The following is a 26,500-nucleotide window of genomic DNA, read 5'->3' on the forward strand; positions in this document are numbered from 1 at the left end:
TCTTTTTGGTGGCTTGTCTGTCACAGGACAATCCACCACAGAAAGTGAAGCACAAGACAGTGGCAGAAAATTGGATGACAGAACTAGAAGAAGAACTCAAATCTGACGACAAAATAAGACTGATATGGTCATGTGAAGGTGACGGCAGAGAAAGTATCCAGCAAAATTTAAAACCAAACATGGACATAAGGACTTAACTTCCACACCTTGTGTTCCAGGTCTAAAATAGTTTATTGAAAGATGACTCAGCTTTTGCAGACTAGCACTCGTCATAGAAATGAAAGGACCGTCTCTGAAGGATAAAACATTCTCTGCAGTCGCTCTTACAGTTACTCTTAACGTCAGACACCAAGACCCCAGAATGCCAAAAACATCAAGAAATAAAGAGGCAGCAAATGGCAACACTTGATGAAAACAGGTTTTAATACAAGATTTCAACATACAGTGTTTAGTGGCATAAATAATGCTCTCAGAAATTATAAAATGCTGATTTGCACTCCCCCTACAATTTACTTTACCTACGCACTCGCATGACATAATTTAAAAACTAAGTTGCCATGGTAACAGACAACCATCAGGCTTGCCTGCATATTTTTGCTTCGTTCCTCTTCCTTTGCCTTCTCTTTCAGCATTAGCAAGCTTCCTCTGTTTTCCATGTAAGGATAAAGTTGATTCACACAAGCCCCTATATTTAGAGGGTTAGGCAAAAACACTGCTTTAACTAACACACACACACACACACACACACACACACACACACAGCCAAGCTGGGCCAGATCCTACTGGACGCCCAGTCTGACAAGAGCACCACTCCGCTATCACTGTTCTCACATGCTCACTAATGGTACATTTCTGGGAGACAGGGTCCAAAGCATTAAAGAGACAAGGAAAAAAGTTCAAACAAGATCCTTTTCTGTTTGCCATACAAAATATTTACATATAAAAATACTTTATTTCTTTCATCACACATATTGTGATATCCTTAATATTCCAGTTGTAAGGGGAAAAAACCTTTTCTCCAAGCTGTTCAATCGCCAACTAAAATAACTGGAGATATGGGTGTAAGGCTTGAGACAGAAAACCTTATAGCTTAAAAGGCAAATTAAACTGTAAAATAAAAAATTACAGGCATAAACAATTATTTTGGATGTAGAGGTACGTCACCTCGAACAACTATTGCACAATACTTGTGTGCTGAGCTCTTGATAACCAGACATAACTACCTTCAGTGACAAGCATCTAAAGGGATGTGAATTTAACAAGCCAAAAGCTATGCATTTTGTGTAGGATTCCACTGGAATTATTATTAAATGAATCCAAATGTAAATTAATCTGAATATGCAAAAACATTCCTAAAATAACCATAAACAGAATTCATAAACAGTTATAACAGTGGAATACTTCCACTGAATGAAGTAAAAGCAATAAAAAATGTTAAACGACCATCTAAAATTTGCCTCTTTGGTTTACTTTCCACTCAGAAGTGTCCCCAGTTCCATCTCATCTTGTTTAAGATGTTTGGTGTGAACAGCTGGCTACACAAACTGACGGCTTGGTGAACATCATGATGGACTGAAGAGGACCACCGTTGCACAAGAACAAAAAGGCCACATGTTGTGAAACTCATAAACTCAAGACATAAAGGTGACCGCCTGATTTACAACTGGGATCACAGCGGCTGAAGAGCCACATCTGACAAGATACTAAAATAGAATGATGATTTTCTATATATTACGCACTGGTGCTGAATGTACTTCGTCGCACGGCAGTCACGTTATACGTGTGACACACGTTTTATCACTAATGATTTGATTTGCCTATATCGACATTCTGTAGTTTTTGTTCCAAGCCATACAAGTAAAAGGTCATAGACTGCACTTCCTAAGGATTCACAGACAGCTCACATACCCAGGACAGGAGAAATCTGGGAACTCAAACAGCAAACCAAAGACTTTTCCGCTGCTCTTCTTATGCAAAAAAAAATAGACACCATAAAAATGGAGCAAATCAATACTGATGTAAAAATGTATATTAAGTTAATATTATGTTGTACAAAGAGTTACCTGGCATGGTTCGTGTCAACTTATTAACATAACACATACAGGGAGCTGGTCACGTCACAGTAGGCCCATACAAAAAGTCATGGAGACGTTGTAAGAATTCCGGTTGCACAGATGGCTCATTGGATAGATTATTTCACCTCGGCTTCCCCGCAGCAACCGTACCACACCAGACATTATTGCAAAGTTTACTTTTGGAGAAACAAATCACTGAGCTTCCTTCACTGTCCCCCAAAACCCCTCAACTGGTGAAGAGAGATCAAAATCAGGAAAAAGAAAATATGATATATATGCATAACCATAGCAAAATTTTTATGTACATTTTAAAATACCAAACAAACCCAATCTCTATTAGACTAATATCTACAAAACTGCATTACTGTATTTTTATTCAGTATTAAAGAAATTTTAGGATGGTATAAATGCTTCCTTTTAAAAGTCCTCAATTTCAATTTTTCTTGAATACCTAGTTTTTCCAAATCAGGCCTTGTAAAAAATAAATCAAGACATCTGTGGTATTATGTAACCTGTACAGTATAGGACAGGTTTTTAATGGGAGAACATAATTATAAATGATATAATATATTCATATTATTAGATTTAATTATACATATTTAAATATATATATATATATATAATTTATAAATATGTAATATACTACTTTCACTGAAATAAAATGCAGGAAGCCATATTTTTATTGCACAATATGTATAAGACCTTGACCCTCAATAGCATGTCTTTCGACACAACACGGTTTGGATATTTGAAATGCAACATCTGTGCAATTTTCTCAACACAGTTAAAAAAAATGGAGCACCAATATAATGACAAGATGTAGTTAATCAGATCTTATCTTTTCATCAGAATATTGCCTACCCATGTTTATATGCATTCCTGCAATAACAAAATCACACCACGGCCTTCTTAATATCCTGTATACCAAGTAATGATTACTCGTCTTCTGAAATACATGAGAATTGACAAAACCTCATTGTGACAAATTATAAAATATCTGCATAATTACAATGATGGTTTCCTACAGGTTATTTCAAACTGATGTTTATGAATAAAGAACTTCATATTGAAACATATGCATGTCTGAGTGCAATATAACAACAGACGACAAAAATTTTCGATGCTAGTTTCTTTTCGAGGTAATCAGACCTGCGCCCATTTAGATTAGACAGTTTTGGACCAAACACCAGGACTAACAAGACAGCATGTCAACTGCAGAAATATACCTCCTTGAAAAAAGATTAGGTATAAATTATCATTTTTGCCTTTCCATTTTTTTTCTTAACCAAAACTTTAAGCCTGCATTTTACAGATATTTTATTTTAAATAAGAGTAGAGAAAATTAAGTGTGCTCTGGAGGCCAGCAGTCTGATCCAAAAACAAAACAAAAAATGCTTGATTGGCATTTATGATGGCCACTCTTAACTGGTCTCTACCCACTAACATTGTCCTTCCCTACCTTTTGAGTAAAATCCCTCCCCACACATCTAACCCCAATGTCTTTCTCTATGTTATTCGTTCCCATCCCATGTTGTACACACCCCTCACCCAGCTGTTTTCAGACAGACAGCACTGGCATGGAACTGCTTAAGTCCCCTGTCACCCTCCTCTTGGAGGTTTGCAAAAAATGTTAGGGTGGCACATATGGAGGTGGAGATCTGTATGGGGTCATGTTCCTCGGCCGAGAGCCCTTCCCTTCCATAGGGACAGCAAAGGGAGGGGGAGGCTGATATGGCGGCGCACTAGGATCTTCATCACGCAGGGCAGTGTACTCTCCCAAATGGTTCTGATTGAGGGGAGTTGTCTCCTGGGTGACCATGTTGGGGTAGTCTGGGGGGGGAAGCGGAGGCTTCTCTTCCTGCAAGATGAGGGGCATGCTGGAGGAAGGAGGGGGCTTGGAGTCATCTAACTCATCAGCAAAAATGATGGGCACACCCTTCTTGATAAATGTGGCCTGGTCCTCGATCGTGAGGTTCCCTTTGCGCTTTTTGCGGTAGCAAATCATGGCAATGATGCCAGCAATGAGTAGTATTGCAGCCACTACTACGGCTGGGATAACCGTGTGAAGGTACACGTCATCGGTGCTCTGATGGCCCACACCCACAGAGGGCGTGACAGCAGAAGGGGGAGGAGTTGGGACCTCTCCTGGGGGCACAAAGCTGTATCGATGACAGCTGCCTGTGCCTCGAACAGTGATGTTGATGGGTCTGAAGTCCGGCTCCATGGCATTGCTGAAAATCGCAGAGGGCCATCCTTGATTGTCCGAGATTCTCCGACTCATAGCTTCAATCTGATCCCGGGGGCAAGGATTCTGCTGGAGGCTGTTGTTTGTCCACTCTACCATTATGGATCCCTTAGTGATGTTCTTCAGCATGATTGTGCTACTGTTACGATCTCCCAGGGAATAGGCCAGCTTCTTTACTAATAGGATCTTCTTGTGAACATCACTGGCAATAGCCAGTGGATCGCCATGGAAACGAGCAAGAAAGAGGACAGGAGACTTTTCAAGTGATGTCCACTGGTTGACATGGACTTCAAAGGCATCTATGGCACTCAGACCTCCCTTATCCATTGCCTGCATAAAATATTCATGTTTTCCTACATGCTGCCTATCTGGTAGGCCATACAACAGCTGGCTGGTAGTATTGAACTGTATCCATGAGCTTTCCCCAACTACTTCATTATGGTTCATCCGTAGTGTTAGTCGAAGCTTGTCAGTAGTGCCATCCTCTTTGTCAAAGAAGGTGTCAGAGGGGATTTTCACTTCAAAGTAGGAGCCTACCCAAACATTTACTTCATCAATGGGGTTGTGTAAGCTTGGCTTCTCATTCCCTGGTTCAGGCACAACGGATAGTGGTGTTATTCGCTTAGAGGGTTTAGCAGTAGTGGTTTTAGGATCCCGGGGCAATGGGGTGGTTGTCTTTGACTTCTTGGATTTCCTAGTAGTTGAGGGTTTGGGTCTTTTAGTGGTGGTTGTTGGTGGGGTTACAGAAGCCGTAGCCTCAACATACACTGGTCTTGTTACAGTGGGCTGAACAGGAATAGTGCTAGTAGTGTCCACGATCCTAGTTGGTTGATGAGGACCCAAAGTGGGAGTGTGAGCAATTGGGTCTTTGAACTTTATGGTTGGCCTCACAGGTAAAGGAACAGGTCCTCGTACAGGAGGAGCTGACTGGTCAGTGGTGGGTGCAATTGAAGGTGAAGTTGGTGTGGGCACGATGCGTACAGGTGGTTCTGGATATGTTGTTGGGGGAAGCAAGGAGGGAACAGGTGTTGGGGTGTTGTAGAGTTGCCGCCTGACACGTTTGGGCAGATGAGGTTTCTTGTTGGCAATGTGCCACCCCACAACTGGGTATCCCAATTGGGCTGACATTGTGCCCTCCTTAGCAGGCACCTGGACACTGCTAATGTCAGGCACACTGGTCTGGTCAAGGGCACAACCCAGTTTCCAGGATACCAATGCTCCATTTTCTACCACCTTCTTGGCATTGCCTGGCCCAGCCATAAAAGCAGACATGTCAAAGAGGCGATTGTTTACAACAGGAAGGACCTTCATATGCTGAAGCTCGACTCCAGAAAACTTCTTTATGTTCACCATCAGGTTTACCCTCTGCCTGGAGTCCATTTTGGTGAGATCAGCATCCAAGATGACTGTGATAACTGTAACAGGTTCCTCACTGCCACAGACAAAAGGCGGGACATAGCTGGCTGTAGACGGGAGAACTAGTTGAATGGGGTCAGTGTCAGCATACTCTTCAGGACGCACATCTATGGCGAAAACATCAGAGCTGGAAACAACGCGGCTCCTGTTGCCAGGCACCTTGGACACAGACACAGAGATGTAGTGGACTCCTTTGTCCTGTGCCAGTGGGATGCCTTGAAGTGCAGCGCTGTCCTCATCCCAGTGCAACCAAGTTGGTAAATTTTCCTTGCCAGCTTCTGTTATCTACGGGGAGGGAAAAAAGTGTTTTTAATGCTGGAAATTAAATTCTGTGACAGAGTAAAAAAAATAAATCAACAGAGAGTGTTTTCAACAAGAAGCTTAGTATAACATTCAACTATTTTTCACAAATCCTAAATCTTCAATTCCACAAAGTTCTGCATACTACAGATTACACTTTTGTGGTTTCCTGATGGCTCATGCCCTTTTATAACTAAAATGCAAAGAACATATCATAAACATCATTTTTTAAAATTTATGCTCTATTAAAATATTACTATCAAAATCTACTACGTATTCTATTAAGTGACAGTGATGACAAAAAGCTACTTAAGGCAAAAGAAGTTGGAGAACAAAAATACAAAACAACAGTTTCCACTTTGCAGGAGGACCATCTGCAAATGGATCATTGCTTTTCCAGCACTTGTGAATGCAGCAACTGACAGCATAACCTAGTCGTGCCTGTAGCCTTCTCTGCTTGAGTAGTGTAAGCATTGTTAAGCAGGGACGAAATGTGCAGCTATTTAAACAAAAATAATTAAATAAGAGCCTGTAACACAAATAAGGTGCACAATACATGTCCTGATAAAGTAATTTCCATATCACAACAAAGGCATATACTAGTCTAGCCAGAGTTCAACCTAAGGTGAACCTGGATCTGTGCATCTCATTGCTTGGATAAAGACAATGCAGTCCATATCTTACAAAGATGGCACAACTTAGACAGACATAATACATCGTTACTCATGATAATTACTTGAGGCAGCTGGCCAAAATTTACATTAAAGGCAAATTCTGCCATACCAATTTCATTTCACATCCTCACTTTCACTTGAAAAGACTGAGGTAAAGGCTTTTAATTTTGCAGACAAATGTCTATCTGTCCTCATTCAAAAAAATATTCATTTACCTTAATGAAAATGAGCAACAAGCAAGGATTACCAATCAATATCACAATATTGTTAAACATTTACCTAGACAATTTACAACAATTATTTAGAATATTATAATGTAAAATATCATCACAGCTCCCTGAAAATGAATAGTCAGTATTACAGTACACATAAGAATGTTTGGAAATGAATTCAATTATTGAATTGTTCTTAACTATTAATGTTGTGGCCGCTCAGGCCATTTCATAGCTCTATGCATGACATAATTTATGCAGACAGAACAGAGGATTAGTACAAACATTTATTGAACATTAAGACAACTATAACTAATAGATATTTGTTTTGCTTAAATAGATGAACAACCATAACAATAACGCAAAGGGTTTTTTTTTTTTTTTTTTATTAAATTATACTTTATTGGCAATTTCCACAAGTGCAAGAATATTTCTTGGGACAGCTTCAATATGGCTGCATGACTGTTGCACTTTTTAAGGGAACAAAAATGAATCGCTTGGGAAGCAATTCCCAAGCATACTGACATTAGCAAAATTAGGTTGGTAAACGCTGTTTAACATCAGTAAATTCTCAGTATACTGCCTGTCCCCTATTATCAAGTACATAACACAGATCTACAGTATACTAAAATAAACATGATACAATTGTAATTTTTCCTTCCACTGAATACACAGGCATAAGCAGAGACTGCAGAGACTGCAGGACTGGTGTATGCATTGCTGATTTTCAGTAACCAGGTGATGCAAATGTGTTATTAATAGAAATCACAACTAAAGGTTTTGTAATGAAAATATTCCTCAAATTAGCATTTTTGGGTAACACTTCTGAGATTGTTTTCATTTCTTGGCTGAAATGTGAGTTCTTTGGGTACAATTCTAGATTTTAGCAAAAACCACAGCAAAAAAGTATGAAAGATTCCATTTATTGGTTTATTTTCGTATTTTAATTGGAATGTCTGTTGTCGTAGAAATAAATTACTGCACTTTACTTTTCCACGTTGTGGTTAAAAACAGACATCTGAGTCCAGAGCTCTAAGAGTGTCAAGATTAACATTCCTCATTATCAAAACCATTCACCATTTATTAAATCCGCATGACAGAATTAATGGAATATTACTAATATTATTAAACATATCTTGGGCAAAAAAAAATTTAGAAAAAAAGTTCTGTACTGATCTGGTTTGCTTTCTTAAAGTTAAGGCTATCATGAAGAGATGTTTATTCAGCTCATTTTCAATCAATCTTAATAGACAGGTAAATAGTCAAATTCAAAGAGAACTGGAAGACACAATATGGCTCTGATAACTAGTGCTGAAACCTTTGCCATTACAGCAGCAATTCTAGGCTTGGACTAACAAGGTCTTGTGTTGCCCGTGGTAACCTTTGAAGGGAGCAGAGTTAGCAGCCAAAAAATAACAACATTACATGGTGTCAAACTGTGGCTTCTCACTGAATGGCACCGCAGTGTGTTCAGTGCGAAGGGAGATTGTTCTAAGGTAAGAATGAGTAGCTATGGTTGTGGCAGATGACAGTATTTTATGAAGCAATAACTATTGTGAACTGTTAGCAACTCAAAAACCATGTCTGGGTTATAAGCTTTCTATTTAATTTTCAAATAAAATAACGATCATCATTAAAAATGTAGTGCGCATATTTATATAGATAGCAACATATTTATATAAATCTTAGCAACACCTCAAAATAAATGGGTCTGCAGCATCTTTATTTACAACTTAACCACAGGCTGTTTGCGATGGACTGTTATCCTGACAGAGGTGTAACTGCAGTCTTTTGTCCTGTGCTTCTGCTCCTCCACGCGACGCCGACCGGAATAAGTGGTTAGCAGATAGATGGGAAGATGGATTGTAGCAGACTACTTCCTACTCTGATATTTAATAACGTCTCCTTATTAAAGTTTGAGGTCTGTCATTGGTAAATAAACAGAGCAAAACGAGGGGAAAAAATGAGGTGAACAGGAGGCAGATAGACTTTTAAAATTCAAACTTGCAGAGACCAAAGAATGCACCTTGCCTTGCTTGTGCTTTCACTAAGGAGAGGAAGGGAAAAAAGAAAAAACTGCAGATATTACTAAAATACAACTTACCTTGTAGTAAAACAATACCTAAAGCCTTTAGAAACACGTGAGCACAAACTCTAGTGTAACAGGCAGGAGACAGCAGGCTTTGAAGAAGAGAAATGAGTCATGGGAAAAGGCTATTCCCAGGGAGTGTGAAGATGTCGCCTGAATCCAACATTCTTACAGCACTTCCTAGCTGCATGTGTGTCACTGCAGCAAACTGCAGCCTGGCAGAGTAAACAAGGGCCAGGACGCAGCACTGACCTTGGTCTGCTCAGCAGCACGATGCTGATGAAACTGTGGTGCAGACACAGCCCCACAAAGTGCAGCGGCACAACTGGGCCAAGCTGAGAGGGAGCCTCCTGAGCTGAAAGCCCACCTTAGGGAGGCGTCGCCGCGTATTACACATGGCAAGCAGAGCAGAACACAACAGGTCACATAAAGGCACAGAGCACAGGCAAGCTAAGTCCACAAAATGCATAAAGACAATCAGACTTTCATTCTGACCCTGATAAATGGCTACCCCCATTGATGTTTATTTTAATATGTTAAAGAATATCAGCTCTATAGCTGTATGACACTAACTCTATGAGTACAACTATCAAAGGCTGATAGAAATACAGAGGACCCGGGACACTGGCCAATTTGGCTATGCTTTCAATGCCACAGTACTGACCTTTAAGTGACACCCTTTAAGGCACATGAACGGAAATACAATCTATGGCACATATATCAAACTCAAGGCCCAAGGGCCACATCCGGCCCGTAGCACAATTCTTTATGATTTTGATATTCTTTGAAATTAGCCTGGGAGTGGGATTGTAACACAAAATTCATGTTTTGGAACAAACCTCAGTTTGGGGTTCACTGTTCGGTGCAATTTTGATACAGCAGAGAAAAACGAATTTGTTTTGAAATGATTTATTACTAAAACAAAACTAGGAACAATGGTAAAGCAAAGGTACTGTGTCTGACGTCAACAAGTCTGAATAACAAAACCTAAAAGACGCTTATTTGCACATTATAAAAATATGTGAAATAATTAAAAAATAATACATCATGATGAATTAAATCCCATGTTTTCTGGTCTGAATTTCCTACCAAAAGTGCCTTAAATGCCACAGGCAGTCTACCTTACAGAGGTGATTTCTTCCTTGCTCCTGTCATACACGCACTCGGATGATGTCACCTCAAATGATTTAACACGTTGGATGTGTTTCCAGCAACATGTCTGACTTCAGTATAACAGATCCGACAGACAATCTTGGTCTTATCGATTGCTCTCTCTCCAGAGCTGGTGTAAATTTATTAGGAAACCACATGTTCCCAAACTGCCAATTATAACTTACCGTAACCAGCATTAGCCATAACCAACTCACCGCCATAATTAGCGTAATACTTTCCGTGTTGAACATCTATTTGCGAATTTAGGTTCTGCCCTTGTCAATAAATATTTGTTTCATTGTGTTTTTCGAACAGAAAATGACATATCCAAGACGGAACTTGACGAATAAGTCTAACGTTAGAGCCCTACCCGGGAAGAAGGCATCATCCTGCATGAACCCACACTCCACCTTTCCTCATGCCGCCCCTCCCCCACCGACAAGCTCAGCAGCAGAGAGTTGGTGGGAAATACAGCAAAACATTGTAGTTGGAATCCGGCTGTTTTGATTTATTGTGAATAAACTCAGCATATTTCTCATTTTAAAAGATCCAGGTGGTAAAAAAACACATAAAAACAAATGAATAATAGTTCATCAGCTCAATGGATGCACTTGATTTACTTCTATCTTGAGAGACGTCATACACAATGTTCAGGTTTATTTTAAAAGGGAATATTGAGGAATAATGTTTACTAAGAAGTTCACATTTGTAAATGTTATTTACATATAATAAAGATTTCGACAAAGGAACTGCAAAGTTTTGGTCATACTGTTATTAACTGCATAAATAAGCCTTTGTCGGCCATCAAAGCGATTTGTGGTTTTTAGTATGGCCATGCCAGTGAGTGAGTTTGACACCCTTAATCTGTCATATGGAATTTACTGGGCAAGATTTAAATGATTAGTTCAAAATAAATTTACAAATGATTTGCTTGAAAGCTGGGTTACATAGAGGGCAGCACTGTGCATTTCCTCCCATGGTCTAAAGACACGCACTTCAGGTGAAGTGGTGCTTCTAAAGTGAATCCCTGCTTAAAGCGATAAGGTGCAGGCTCTGTATTGGATGAGCAATTATGGAAAATGGATGGATTACCTAAAACTATATCAATTCCACTTGACCAGGCCAATGATTTTCAAATTCTCTGGATAGACCTTACAAAATAGACAGCAAAGTGCCCAGAGTCCCTTACGTGTCTCCCCCACCCCTGCTTACCTGCACCACACTGCTGCTGGCAATGACCTCCACCGGTAACTTCATCTTGAACACCTGGCCCACAGTCGCTGAGGAATCTGGGATCCCAGCTCCTGTTGGTGGCCCGACAGCCAGCGTAGCCTCCCGCAGGTCAGACAGTACAGAAGAGTGCATGGAGGCCTCTAGCTGGCCAATCTGCTCTTCCAGGGCTTCCACCAGAACATTTCCCCAGCTGCCCTGGGTGACTGAAATTAAGAACCCGAGCATAAACAAGGTAGTCCTGGTGGGGTCGGGCCACCCCCCTCCGTCCATGTGGACCAGCAGTTTATTGTGCATAATTCAGGTCTCCCTGTCTCAGAAGAAAGAGTCAAGAGGAAACAGGCACAATTGGCTGAGGTGACCTGTGTTCCCACAAGGTTGATGTCTCCGCTGGAGTCTCTTCAGGGTTTCTGTGTTTGGCGGTCTTTGTGCTTCTTTGTGTAACACTCTTCAAAAAAACTGGAGTCCCATTGCTTCAAAACCACACCATCAACCCTGTAAGAAATGATTCATAACCGTAAATTAATTTATACACAAAAGGTACAGCACAGACGATTTATCAGAAAGGCAGAACTTCATGGAAAGAAGGTCCCCTTCCCCCATGACCTGGGCATCTGTGAAAGGGATTGTTCTTTACAGCAGTTAATAACAATACATCAATGGTAAAATAGCCTTGCCTGCACCAAAACAACTCTCCTGAAATACTGAATTTAGCCGCCTACTACAACGAAAATCCACAATGAGTCATATGCATGCCTGTGCACACTGATCAGTCAAAAACAACAAGGTTGGACTACTGAAAAGCACAACTTTTTTTGTAACATTAAAGGTTTCCTGATACAGAAAGGCATCCTTGATAACCATAAACAGACTAAATAGCTAATTCTGTTTAGATTGTGGAGGGTGTGAGACAGTGAGATACGCTTGATAGAATCTTATATCCCAGTTCTAAAATGTGCTGTCAAATAGCAGAAGGTCTTTAACTTGCTTCTGGGGACACATGTTGTGCATTTCCATCAAACATCATAATTAGGTCTCAGTCTTTGGAAAACAAACAATGTATGAGGCAAACAGAAGAAACGGAAAAGAGTTTTGGGGGAGGAAGACATATAAACCCACTTATTCTTCTTTTTATCTTTGATATACATACAGGCCAGCCCTGTGCCATACCCCAGAAATAGCTTAGAACATGGTTAGAATGTAGCTGGACATACCAATAGCACTGTATATGTTTTTGCATAATATTTTAGGAACTTTCATAAAAAATACAATGTTTTGACAGCTGTCTGACAGCTGGGTCATGCTGTTGATGAATGTAGTTTTTCTCTTGGCAATTGACTATTCCTTATTCACCTGTACCCTGAAGCAGAAACACAGGTGTTTAGCTATATAGAACCCTACCGAAGAGCTCCATTATCAAGGTACGTCATTTTCAATTATTGATGAATTTATTGCATTTAGCATGTAGCAAGATCACTTTCAGTCCACACATGCCAAACCCTCTGCTGATCAGTACAATACCTCAAAAGAAGTATTAATCTTAGCAGCACTTTTCTAAATTATTTATATTGGGTTTTGTGACACAACTTGCTTTTTCCACTCATGCCCTCCTGCAAAACTCAACACCAATATTAGTACTGCAAAAAAAAAGAGAGAAACACATAAGTGATGGAAAGGGTGGGAGTATACTACAGGTAGAACAACACTTTATTCAGCATTATCACTGGCCTAGGAAGAAGAATTTCTACACTCAAGGACCAGTCTCCTGGGGGGAGGGGGGTGAGTAGGAAACCCTCATAGACGCCCAGGCCACCCCCACACCCTCCGTTTGTCCTGACCCTGATGGGAGGAGGTGGACTGCTGGCATGAAAAGATTTCAAACCCATCTGCAGTGCTACATAAAAGCCTACTTTCACCATTGCACAAAAAGAGCTACGGCGATTTTCAGAAGAAGAACTCTGTCATCGCATTCCTGTGCTGACCAGCCAGGCCCCAGTCAATCTCATGGACACCAGCCCCCCCCCCCCAGAAGAACAGAGAACCCGCTGGAAAAGTATAACATTCAGAAAGACTAAGCTGGCTTGCAAAATATTTAACCCTCTGTATGCATGGCTGCTCGACTCAAAGAGAGAAAGCCAGGAGGCCTCAATCATTATGTTGGGCCATTGTGCAAATCAGAGGCTGAAGTGTCAGTGGCCATTGGGGGGATTCAATCGTATCGGGGCAAACTGGATGATGGGAAGCAGAGTGGGAACCTAGTGCAGCTGTACAATAAATGAGCCTCTGAGCCAGAAGTAGTCAGAGCTAGAAATGTCCTTCACAGCTTTCTTGCATACAGAGAACAGTGTCCCACAGAGCCATGGCAACAGAGTGTTGCCTCTATCCGAGCCCTTACTAGCACATTCAGCTTCTCTCCTAAGTGACTAGCATACCACAAGGTCCCTTCTTCCCAACCATTACAGAACGTTAATAAACACATAATACATACATTGTGGTTAAGTTATTGTTATTGCAACAAGTATTATATAGTATTCAGTGCCAACAGAAAAACTTGAGTGTAGTCTTGGTTCGACTCAAAGTATGCCACATAGACATGTGTAGGCACACCAAAAACCTTCTTACAAGACAAAAAGATATAGTATAAGGTTTTTTTTACTTCTAAGAAGTAATCTACAGTGGCCCTGAAAGCCCAGAACACACAAACATTAACAACACAAAAAAAAAAATTAAGATCACGCAAAAACAAAGAGACGACAAAAAAACGTCGAGTCATAGAATTAAGAATTTAATTTTTAGATTTGATGTGTTTCCATGTTTCACAGGGGGCAGTATTCAACTCTGGTTGCCTCTGACACCAATATCTACAGTAGCTGTTTAGTGTTGATGGGCTACAAATTCAGAAAACACTTACAGTACCCACGAGTGAAACAGGTTTTAGATTTAGATTATGAAAATAAAAAACCTTCACCTTATGTTTTGAGAGCAGTGTCATAAACAGACAAAAATGAGTCTGTTGGTGGACGTAGTTGAGTGAGTAGCTTTTATGTTGTGATTGTTTTATTTAACCAATGCAACAGATACAGGCATACATTGATTTTTGTCTTTATTTTGAGACGTGTGGTCGGAATAAAGAAAATGTCTATACAGAATAGTTGTATATTTGCCAACAAGGAATGAAGTCCATACATTGCTTTAATTAAATTGCTATATGTCACATATGGCTTTTATTTAAAACTGTACATTAAAAACCGTTAACAGAAAATATTATGTATTGCTATTCTGCCTAAAAATACCAAAATGGTTTTTGTCAGTATCATCCAGCTCTACGGAACATGCAGAAGAGCAACATGCAGCTTCCCCAAGTCACAAAGTGAGGGAGATCCATTGCCTGCTAGCTGATTATGACTGTTTACATGCCATAGCCCCACTACAGTGTTTACATGTGTTCTTAATAACTTGATTACAGTGTCTACATGACCAAGTCTGTAATCGGGCCATTAAAATCACACACAAATTTTTTTTATCAGGTTATCATGTGTAAATGTAGTCATAGTTAAAAACAACACTAAAAAAGAGCATATATTGCTGATTGAATGGGGGTATGTTAGCAAGGCACCTGAATTCAGTGCAAGTTGCTTACAAAAGCATTTGAGAAACGCACCCTGGTTTGATTGCAGCTGTGATTCTGGGAATCTATGCAACATCAATATCGAAGCTTCCGCATTGTTTAGAACCAGGAAGGAGTACTTTTGGTCTTTATTCAAAATCTTTAATAAAGCCCTAATTTTAAATCGATACAAACAGTAGTGTCATCGATTTTCTAGTTTTGAAAATACATTGATGTACTATAAAGCCCAAATGGTCTGTCTCTAGCTTAATACTGTACAACCTTGGTTTTGAAAACCGCAAAACACATTAAGAGAACAACACATTTAAAAAATAAATTGGCTTAATTTTTTTGTCTTGATGTTTTTGTGTTTTTTTAATGTTTGTGCGTTGTGCTAATGTTGATGTGCTCTGGGCTTTCAGGGCCACCATACTAACCATCACTGGAACAGAATGCTAAATTTGTTTAACTAGACAGTTGGGGAATTAAGGGATCCATTATTTAAATGGAGTTCATAAAAGCTCTGATAGAGGGAAAACCAGTATTGGGGCATCCCAGGTTAAGACTGAAAACTATTGAGAAGGGAATCTGGGGGTGTTCGACAAAGTAGGATTTCTCAGTCGCTGGGTTAATTTAAGAGAAGCTCTAACAGTCATGACTGTCCAATAGGATTTCAGGTAAGGAGGCTTCCTATTGCAAAATCATGACTTCTAGTTTATGTTAACCCAGCTAACTGAGAAATCCTGCTTTGTGGAACCCCCCCCCCCCTAAAAGAGTATTTTTATCTGGTGAGGGGGGTACCAGCCCTTAAAGACTAGGTTGCTTACATAGCTGGAATGCAAGCTGACTTCCAGGTGTCCCCTTCACGTGAGTGAGATCATTCATTCAGCTACCGCAGTCTGGTCCAAATCCAACAACCCCTGTCCAAACTCATTTCCATCCAACATAGCTAACTATAAAAATTAACTAGCCATCAGTCAAATTGACACATACTATTTAATTTAATTTCACCTCCCAAATTACAAGCAGAACAAAAACAGAAAACTAGAGGACAGTCATTGGTAAATGCATTGGTCAATACACCCAGTCCATCCCCATAATATTACATCACCATTGCCTAATTTGGACATGGATGAATATTGAACTAAACATAGAGGCATGACTCAGAGTGCTATTTGCTCCCAGGTCTCTGGTATTGCAGGCATATCTACAGCATCTTTTACCCACAAAGCCTGATATTCATGCTCGGATTGGCAGCCTGTTCTGGAGATGACAAATTTGATTGGAGGAGGACTGGTGATGTAGGGAGAAAATCCAGTGCCACTGGATACATCAAATACAGCTGCTGAGCACAAAACTATGGCAAGCCCAGGGAACCCCTCCATTCCATTTCCAAAACTCACCTGGAAAAACTGCAGTCAAATTTAGAGGAAAAATTAACACAGACAAGAAATTAAGCACCAGATGGTAGGCAGTTATACATATACAACTGCAAACATACACACAAGCAAAGCATAATGCTATCACATTGACTTTAATTTTTGCTGAAACCTTTAAAGCTTAAGAGGAGAGGTAAGAGGAGTAAGCCTACTGCACATATATATATGTACCCAAATTGTGGAAATCCTAATTGCTTTGAGGTCCTACCATTGACTTGCCCATGAATGGGTATCAAGCTAATGTTTCTCATTGCGCTCTTCGTGACAGCATGATTACATCCTTGACCTTTGATTCCTCCAACTTTCAGCCAGTCCTAAAGAGTGTAGATTTGGGTATGGACATGTCCCTACCAATACTGTTGGAGTACTGTGCATGTTTAGGGGGGGTGGGGGTTTGGGGCCGATTTGGTCTGTACCAATGTTGAACGCAAACCTGCGTCCTTGCCTAGAGGTTAAAGTTGTGTATTCTAAAGGGGTTTAGAAATGTCTACACATCGCTAAAATTAGAAACACTCCATTCCAAATTACAATAGAACACACTCAAGTGGATCATCTGGTGTCAACACTTGTGGAGGTTGTGGTCTAAACAATGATGCAGCTCAGTTCGGGGAGGAGGGGGGGTGGGCAAAGTGAACCTGGACCAGCAAATCTAAAGTGCTTTTGAAGCATATTTCTCTTAATTCCACTCAAACACAAGAACAACGAAAAACCAGCTATGTTCCTTCAGAACACCTCTAATAACATGGATCAAACACTGTAAAAATGTTTACAGTGATTTACGACAAGTCTGGAACCGGTAATTTATTTACACGACTAGCTTTCCAAATTTAACTCATACTGCAGTTACAGCAACAAACAGGCAAGCGAACGAGGTACAGTCACTGCTCCCAAGCCAGAGACAACCTGCTCCAACAGCCAACAGCCCAGCGCTGTGTGAAGCAGGATGGACAGCTCAGGTCACTGGCAGTCCTGGACCCCAGGGCAGAACCGCCTTAATGGCGAGGTGCTAAACACATCCCGCCGGTCACACACTGCGGCTTCGCTGATGAAGTAATTTATTAGCCAGTGCTGCTATTCCCACACGCTCCACAGACCACATGAGCATAAGCTTCTGCCCCTGAACTAGCCGACCTGTGAAAGTTCATGGTATTCTCCACTGAACTGAGGAGACTTTTCAAACATGCACTATTAAGTTAGCTTATTGTATTACAAATCACCAACCAAGCAATGTAAGCTGAAATAATTAAAAACCTTGACTATTTAAAGTTTAATGACACAGTGACAAAAGATATGACCTATAAGAAAGGATGGCCTTCGGGAACACCACACAGCTCAGGTTGCGCAGTAACCAGTGGGTTAAAATCTTTTGTTAATTATCTACTGCATCATTTTCTAGAGTTTCTGAATGTTTAACTGAGGTGAAGGCTTGTTCATCTAAGAAGGGACCATAAAACAACTTCCAAAATCCCAGATTTGAGGGGGATATTAGGTATGCACTGGCTACCACTGAATAGGCATCAGGTAATCAAATCTGACTGCAGACGTGCATGTTTGAACATAGGCAAAGGGAGACATAATACAGCCTTGGCATTCAGGCACAGGCACACTGACACTCTGGGAAGCCCACAAGCGTTGTTATAGTATACTGCTGTCTCAGAAATAAAAGGTGCATTCAGTGCAGGGCTCATGCACATAGTGTCAAGTGTAGTACAGCCACACATCCGAAAGTTCACAAAGCAAGACGCAACAATGATGATTTACTCCCACCAATATGTAAAACGATCCTTCATGGTACAATAATTCCGATTCCCTTCTGACATATTGCCGAGAAATTGAGAAGGAGAAATTTTAAATCGATGCTTTTTAGTAATCGAGTTTAATTGAGTAATTGGGATAGCTCTGAGAATTTGAAAACAAAAAAAAGGAAAGAGCCTCAGTAGATTTCTCAATGAAATCGAAAGATTTGAGATTTACCCTTTTAATAAAGTCTTGAAGAAAGACATCCTATGCATTTCTGGCAAAAAAATCACTACGGATAAAAAAGGCACACTACTTCCATACTCCATATTATTATTATTATTTTTCAAATACAAATATACTAGGAAATCAAAATTAAAGAACAATTCATGAAAAATTTCTTTTGAATACTGCCAACTTTCACTGCTCAGAATTTAAAGTAATATCAGTTGTGGGTATATGATTACTATTCTACTAGCATGTTTCCCAAAATAACCAAGGGCAAAAGAAAGTGATTCAACAAAAACCTTTAATTGCGGAAAACTACAGTGTTCAAAATTTGAGAACTGTTACACTTTTATTGCAAAAGAACACTAGAAATAAAACTGTCAACACTTTTTGATGCTTTCAAACATTAGTAGGAAGTAGGGCTGAGTGATATATCGATAATAATCACCAGAGCTTCAGATGAAAGGCAAAGCATTTGGCCAGTCACCAGCTTTTTGATACTATAGAGACATTTATTTACGCCCAATATTTGGTAAGCAGATTAGTACTACAGCTAAAATATTAATGAGATGCGTTTTGTGACACCCAAAACTTAGCAAATTCTTTTTCAAATTTGGTCAGCACCACATCGTGCTGTTTTGGTATACCGTTTGGTATACTGTGTGCTATACTTTAGTGCGATTTGCACTGAGGTATCAGTGGAGAAAGGAACAGCTCAGCAGCCACAACATCTTTGGAAAGAGGAGATCTTGCGGATAAACGATATGGTACTTTTTGCAGTTTAAAGTTTGACACGTTTAAGGATATGCTGAATTTACTAACTTTTGGGCATCATAAAATGCCTCATTAATATTTCAGTCATACTATTCATCTGCTTAAATGGTGGACGTAAATAAATGTCCTTACAGTACTGAAAAGCTGGCGTTCGGCCAAATGTTTTGCCAGTCATCTGAAGCCCTGGTGATTATTGCGCATGCGTGATATCGATATGATATTGCCCAGCCCTAGTAGGAAGTGTAGAGAACCTTGCTATCAGTTCTTTGGCACATCTGCACCCACAAGTCAATTTCTCACACGACTCTTCCTTTTCCATCCGTTTGTCTTCCAGTTTCTTCCATATTTGGTAACTGTGGGTTTTATTGCCATAACAATTGCCTTCCAGAGATTCTTGATATGGCACAGATTAGGACTCTGGGTTGGCCATTTCGTCACCTTGGTGATGTCAGTTTCATCCATCGTGCAGTGTGGCAAGAGGCATCGCCTTGCATAAAAATGGTCATGTAGCCGTTAAACTCTTGTGCAGTCCAGCACTGGATTGGTGAGCAATTCCAGATGCAGGGTAGAACCAATGCCCCACTGAGAGTCACCTTACCATTCTGCTCTCTCATATGCTCATCTTACGTGGGCGACTGGCCTTTTTTCAGAACTTGAATGACTGTGTCCTTCTGCAGCTTCAATGTTCAAGAAATGACAATAACCAATACTATATGCAATTTGTCCAGTATTTTTTCCAGATAAAAAGTAGAAACCCTAATTGCTGGTATTTGTGACTGTAAGCACTTGTATTCTATGCTCTACTGGATGGCAATGCTTCCAATGGTGAAATACGTTCACAGTATATCTTTCAGCGGGCACAAATTTTCAGCAGAGCTTACAGTACATAACACCAGTGAGTTACATGCTGAACTCCAAATTGAAAACAGTACCGCCAGACCACCATTTTCCCTTGTTTAATCATCTACTTTTTAAAGAGATTGTGGCTGTTAAGCTATCGCTCTCTTCATCAACACTTACTTCCGAGGGACCATTTACCTCTTCCATGACCAAAACCATAGCATGTGGCATGCTCCACTAATTCAACCTTGCCATGCATTTTGTTAGCCATAAGTTGTCGGTCCTTAAATTACGATACATAATAGGTTGGAATGGCATCTTTCCAATATGATGTAATATGACAGACTCATGGGTGCTATCAAGCAGTGTTCCTTATCAAAAGTTTACCAATGTTTCTCATTTTCTTATTGACAATAAGTTGATGCATCAGTTATACTACCCAGCACTAGCATCAGCTACTATAATATACATTGGCAGACTTTTGCAAAGTAGTTAGCATGTATTATTCCATGTTATGAATCAATTTAAGAGGACATCTCAAATACATTTTCTGTGACATAAAGTCTCTCCATACATGTTAATGATCGATGGTGTGAATGTTGGTCATAAGTCAATCAAGGTTACCTTAAACGCACTAAAATGCAAAGCCCAATCAAGTTAGCTGAAGCTAAGAATTCAGGTCACGTGCGTTCTGATGATACCAGTGAGCAGTTTAGGGAAGACTTAGTGCTTAGATACACCATTTATTTTAGCCCTTGTTATCAGTGCAAATGTACATGTGTCCCCACCTTTATTCCCATCTTATCACTGGCCACTTAATGTTTCCACTTTCATTCCCATGGGATAAAATACATAAAAAAAAATCACAAAATTAACCCAAAATCGTCATTGTCACAATTTTCATTCCACTGCTGACCGCAGCAAGAATAAATACTAAATGTTGGTAATTTTCCACACCCGTTTATCCGTTAAAGTAGGATTAAGAGTTTTAATCGTTTTAATATTTCAGAGAAATTCTCCCCAGAATGCTAATACTTCTATCTGAATGTATTAATAAATTTAAAAAAAAAAACAATCTAATCTTAACAAAATCTAAAGAACACCCAAAGACCTACCTAGAAAAAGCTCTCATGCCTCAAACAAAGCATCCTCATGTCTCCTTTACAGTTTTGTTCAATAAACATGATTAATAAGCAGACAATGTATCCAAAAATAATTGAGACCTCTGGGGGAGGGGGCAGTATTTCCCCATTTATGTTTTTAAAAGACAAACTTCAAAAGCCAGGAGATGGCATAATGGTTGCCTCACACTACCAGGGTCGCAGGTTTGATTCGGTTCCATTTTAATGTGTCGTATGTACTTGCAGGTTTCCTCCCACAGCCCAAATATGTGGACTAGGCAAACCTGCATCTCTAGATGTCCTACAGCACATGTAGCCTGTGAAGGACCATCATTCTATCCAGGGTGCCCCAGGCTTCGGGCCAACTGTGACCCTGCCCTAGATCATCGTGTAATGAATGGATAAAATGCTGCTAATGTCTGCATTATTAAAATACCACATACTTACCTTGCATATTACTCAAAAACTACAGTCCCGAAAATGACAATCAACACTTTTCACTGCTCTGGTCAGCTTTCCTGCATGCTGGAGGCTACTGCCCAAATGGCAGGGCATCATCCAGGAGCCAACATAATTGGTAAGAATTTTTCCCATCTGAACCCAAGTAGGATACTGTATGTAAATCCAAATATAGCTATAAAGGTTACTCATTTTTTCTTGAAACTATTAGTGGGAAGATGAAAAATTGAAGAAGCAAACAGTCAAGATTATTAATCAAAACAGGATGCAGTATAAGAAAAAGTACATGCGCAGCCTAGAATGTTTTACAATTTTTATGTAGTGCTGTCACTATCAATTATATCGAGTAATCTACCAATTAATGACAATTATCAGTTATAATATTATAAACGATACATTGTACTTGGCACAAGCAGGAACCAACCAACAATCGCAGGGTCACAAACACGGTCTACTTAAGGCATTTAAGTTGCATTTTTATGGACAGTGGAAGGAAACTGAAGACTGCCAAGAAGCCACGTCCACACAGGGTGAACATGCAAACTCCACACAAAAATCTTGTGCCGAATGTGTGTGAAATTAAATGAAAATGAGAGAAGAGGAGAAAAGCAAACAAGAACTGGTCACTAAAAGACATCAGTCTTCTGCTGTATGGAAATATTTTGTATTTCATAGACACGACATTGAGGAAAAGCAAGTAATTTGCCGTCACTACTGTGTCGTTTGCACTGCATTTGAGCTGTGATGATATTTAAGTTCTCCTTTGCAACAGACAAATGACTGCATTTTCATTCACTCATTCATATGTGCCATCTCCCTCCTGCCATATTGCTAAGTAATAGAGAAGGAAAAATTTTGTGATGCTTTATAAGTAATCAATTAATCAAGTTTAACCAAGTAATCGTGACATCTCTATTTTTAAGTTCTCTTTCACCCAAAAGCACATTCACATCTGCCAGAGTATCAATCATGACAGTTTTCCACCCGTAGCTGAAACAAATATAAAACTTAGGCAAATAGGTTACCTTAAAAACTGCCCTTAACATGCTATTGTGCAACAGTGTATGAAATCACATATATATGAATGTCCAAAAAAAAAAAACTTCTATAATGCAACTTTCCGGAAAATCTATGCTTCATAGGACAGGCTCAAACCAAACAAATTAGAATCAGAGGTTATTGACGACAAATGTATTAAAGGCAACTTGGAACACTGCTTACATTGTAAAGTTCAGGTAAACACACATAGCAAACAATCACTGGTAGCTATTGTAGTGTAGCTATTGTTCTTTGAACTGCTGGCATATCGACACATTGAGTATCAGTGATACAATTATTTGAACTAGATTGTTTTAAGTAGCAATAATTCGTAGGCATAACAAGTGAAGCTTAAATTCAGTTAATGATTTTTTTGTAAAATAAAAAATTCCCACCAAGTTCTGCATCTGAAAAGGGGGATCTGTGATTATTTCCCATGCTATTCAGATTAATTTTTTGGACACTGGACAAATTTTTCAAAATTTCACACTTGCCAAAATGAGTCATGTTGAGCAAACCATATAAATATTTTAAGTCTAGATATGAACAATGAATACTTTCAAATTTACAAGACCAAATTGTATCCATATATAAAATCCATGGTCTTCAATATACTGAAGGATAATTTTAGGCTTTAAGGTACCATTAAGACTTTTCTAACCCACCACTTAAACTATGTATCACGACTAAATAGACAAAGCTTGCACAATACAGTTTGAAAATGGCTAAAGACCGACACCACTATTTGAGCAAATCCAAACAGCCTGAAGGGAACAACAAACATCAAGAAACACTGGCTGCAATGTTTGCAAGACAAGTGTCAAACCTGTGGAGACACCAGAAAGAACAATTAACCATAAACTGCCATGTGTTACCATAAGCCAAAAGTCAGCCTAGAAAGACCTTTGTTTAGCATCAAGGACTGAAGTGAATTTAGGCCCAGCACCAACCCAAGCTACAACTACAGAGAAGGCATTCAGCCAAAAAAAATCCCAGCGGCCAATCAGAAAAAGCATTAGCATAATAAGTCTACACAATAAAAACAATTATTGACAATAATAATAATAGCAAATTATTATTATAATAACCCTGTTCCATGCAAATTGCACAGTACCCTGAGTGTCCATTTTCTGTATTTACCATTTCTACTTGTCTAAACCATCAGTTTTAAAGGGGTTCATTCATAAGATTACAAGAGCTGTATTTATTATTAAAAGATTAGTACCTTCTGAGAAAATACATTAACTGAGGGATTGATGCATTAAGCTCCGTATGTGTCATGCTGACATTTCTGAAGAACTGGCTTTCCAAAACACATTGGCTTGCCTAACACACCTAGGCCCAGCCCTGAATGACAGATTTTCCAAGAAAACCACCGCCTGCATAACCCTAACCCACTTTACAATGGACCCATCCAGAATTTCTCAGAATCATACTTTCAGAAGGCATGAGCGCACACACCAAGTTCAGCCTGCCAGGAGAACAGGTTCAGAAGACATTCTACAGATACCAAAACAAAGCTAAAAATAATAAAAAAAAAAAAGGTCCATAAAACCTACCATAGACACATGCAGAAAATTCTATGCTGAACTACTCTCATTTCTACCTTATGCAGTTCATTAAAATGAAGCAAAGAACAGCAAATGCTCCAATGATGTACACGGAAAAACTTTGATGCAGGTAAGCTCTCGGCCTAAAAGGACACTAAGAGGATGACATGCACTGAAGCACATTCCCGGACCTACTGTCTGTGGGAAGGACTTGTCCAAACGCAAAGCACTGTCTGCACATACTTACCCTTCTTTCAGAAGCCCTCTTAAGACTGTTCCAAATTTCCGATTATGTACTTAAGACCAACGTCTTCTTTACCAACATAAACGTGCTTTTAGAATTCTGTTTTTTTGTGTGTCACTAAACACCTGCATCTATTTTTTGTTGTCTGGTACAAACCATTTAGTTAATCAAAAGGCTACACATCACCCTATTTAGACATTCGTAAAACATGGTTTTAGCGCATTTTCCCCCCAGGATCACACAAAAATATTACATTAGCATGCTGACTACTTAGCTTGTTTCAAAGTAACGTTCACTTCTATCACCGATTATAAAAGCCGAGGTCAACTTTTAAAAAAAAGGCAGTATATTCCAAAATCTCTCGCCACCCAACATTGGCCGCAAACATAGGAAACAACATTAAGTACCTTCCGTTTTACTTTTTTAGAAAGCGAATACCTTAATCAAGTCCTGTAGTCCTTCTTACCATTTCGTCCTGTTAACCGAAGTCACTCCCTACAAGCGAACCAGCTACACATCCACATAATAACAGCAGTTAATGCTAACGGATGATCGTCGATGATAGTGGCCATAACAGCTTAGCCGATAAACCCACCCATCGGAATGTACGATCCATTTTAGAGACCACACTAAAGTCGGATAAATACTCACCGGAGACGTTAGAAATATTTTATTTTAAAAGCCCACAAATGTTTGCCGGATGGGGGCCTTCCATAGGCCTACGTTGAAAATTAAAAATGACCATAATAATAATAAAAAAAAAACCCGCTAACACATTAACCACACAGCTAGGTATCCAAGTAGGCTGAACGAACCGGGAGGACATTTCCCCATTATTTAGTTAGCGATCCAGCTAGCTATGCAAACCACTGACCCGCTAGCTATCTATATTTAATTCAAGACGTTTACTCGCCAATAAAAACGGCCCGATTTAATTAATCGTATATCATGGAGGCTCCAGATGCACCTGTTCCGGTTGAGGCGAAATACACCCAGACCCGCTTCGCTCAAGCAGCCCAGCTCGCGTTTAATCTCAATCGCTTACATTGCTGCCTAAATACAATGCTGCGTTAAAAGTGCTAGTTACGGGCCAGCGACTTTGCCAGCGATGGCTGGTAACCGATGACAATGCTACGGTCCGCCTAAAAACCGGGACACTTTTAGCCGAAAGAAAACGGACAGGTAGCTAACAGACCCGACTAAACGCATGACCTAGCACCGCCACAAAGGAAATATTAAGAAAAACACACAAAGATAAACATAAGGCTTCATAACCGATAAAAAACTTGACTTTGACTTGTATAAAATTCTTTACCTTTAATTGCCGTCTACTGTCAAGGCCGTGTGAAATAAAGAACCGAGCAGAACACAGCCGAGCCGAGGGTAAGGTAACTTATTTCCTTTCGCATTGACCATCATCGGCCCGCGGTGGTGCCCGGTCCCGGTCGGTGGCGATGGTCAGCCGGGTACATAGGCTCTATCCCCATCAACTCTGCCTCTGCTGAAGGATCCCAGGGTGCGAGTACGGGGCCTCAGCGAGAATCCTTCGTTCCTTGTGCTTAAATTAAAAAAATGTCAGATTAAAGAGCTAATAAAAGTCAACACGGTATATACACTAGGCCATGTGTGTTAACGATAAAGCAGCCGTGGCTGCCGATTATTCCCCAATAACCGTCTGCCACAGCCTACACACCGCTTCCCCGGCTCTGACTCCCCTCCATACCAGCGATCTGATACGGCCAGCGAGCCGCCGAGGGTGCCGGCGCTGTCAGCCCGAGACTCCTCCCTTTCTGCGCTTCTGAAGAAGGGGAGTCTTTTAATAACATCGGCCCATTTCGTGGCCCCACCACCTTCTCCCTTCCATTCGGCTAGTTTTGTCTGTTTAAAACTATACGGTTGGCATGAATATTATCGTATGTGAATGAAATAGGCAGAAAATAACCAGACTGCGCTCCGCAAAAGCACCCCTCCTTTCCTTACGTCTCCCCTAGCCTCTTTATTCCGTTTAACTCGTAGCATAAACATTTTCCAAGAACACAAACGCACACTTTGCCCTCCCTCTCGCCGGGG

At 40.0% G+C, this 26,500-nt stretch overlaps 1 protein-coding gene across 5 annotated transcripts; it reads right to left on the reverse strand.

Annotated features, from left to right (window-relative positions):
- Window positions 1-405: 405 nt before the first annotated feature.
- LOC111844752 (dystroglycan 1-like) lies at window positions 406-26,500 on the reverse strand. Of its 5 annotated transcripts, none has more exons than XM_023813515.2 (4): window positions 26,154-26,500; window positions 25,746-25,988; window positions 11,376-11,888; window positions 406-6,021 (listed from the first exon to the last, which is right to left on the reverse strand). In XM_023813515.2, exons 3-4 carry the CDS (start codon window positions 11,688-11,690, stop codon window positions 3,706-3,708), a joined length of 2,631 nt encoding a protein of 876 aa, XP_023669283.2. In that variant the 5' UTR covers window positions 11,691-11,888; window positions 25,746-25,988; window positions 26,154-26,500; the 3' UTR covers window positions 406-3,705. The 5 variants fall into 5 exon arrangements, with proteins under 5 accessions (XP_023669283.2, XP_023669282.2, XP_023669284.2 ...); XM_023813514.2 differs by having other exon boundaries at window positions 26,124-26,500; XM_023813516.2 differs by lacking the exons at window positions 25,746-25,988; window positions 26,154-26,500 and adding an exon at window positions 25,082-25,725.

Source organism: Paramormyrops kingsleyae, chromosome 6 (genome assembly GCF_048594095.1).
Source record: "Paramormyrops kingsleyae isolate MSU_618 chromosome 6, PKINGS_0.4, whole genome shotgun sequence".
In the NCBI taxonomy this organism is placed as follows: Eukaryota; Metazoa; Chordata; class Actinopteri; order Osteoglossiformes; family Mormyridae; genus Paramormyrops; species Paramormyrops kingsleyae.

What these genes read in the sequence shown, in the direction of transcription:
- LOC111844752 (XM_023813515.2), bottom strand. Translation starts at nt 11,690, where the DNA reads ATGCACAATAAACTGCTGGTCCACATGGACGGAGGGGGGTGGCCCGAC. An exon ending in CCAGCAGCAGTGTGGTGCAG is followed by an intron (nt 6,022 to 11,375) that starts GTAAGCAGGGGT and finishes CCCTCCCCGTAG; the next exon opens with ATAACAGAAGCTGGCAAGGA.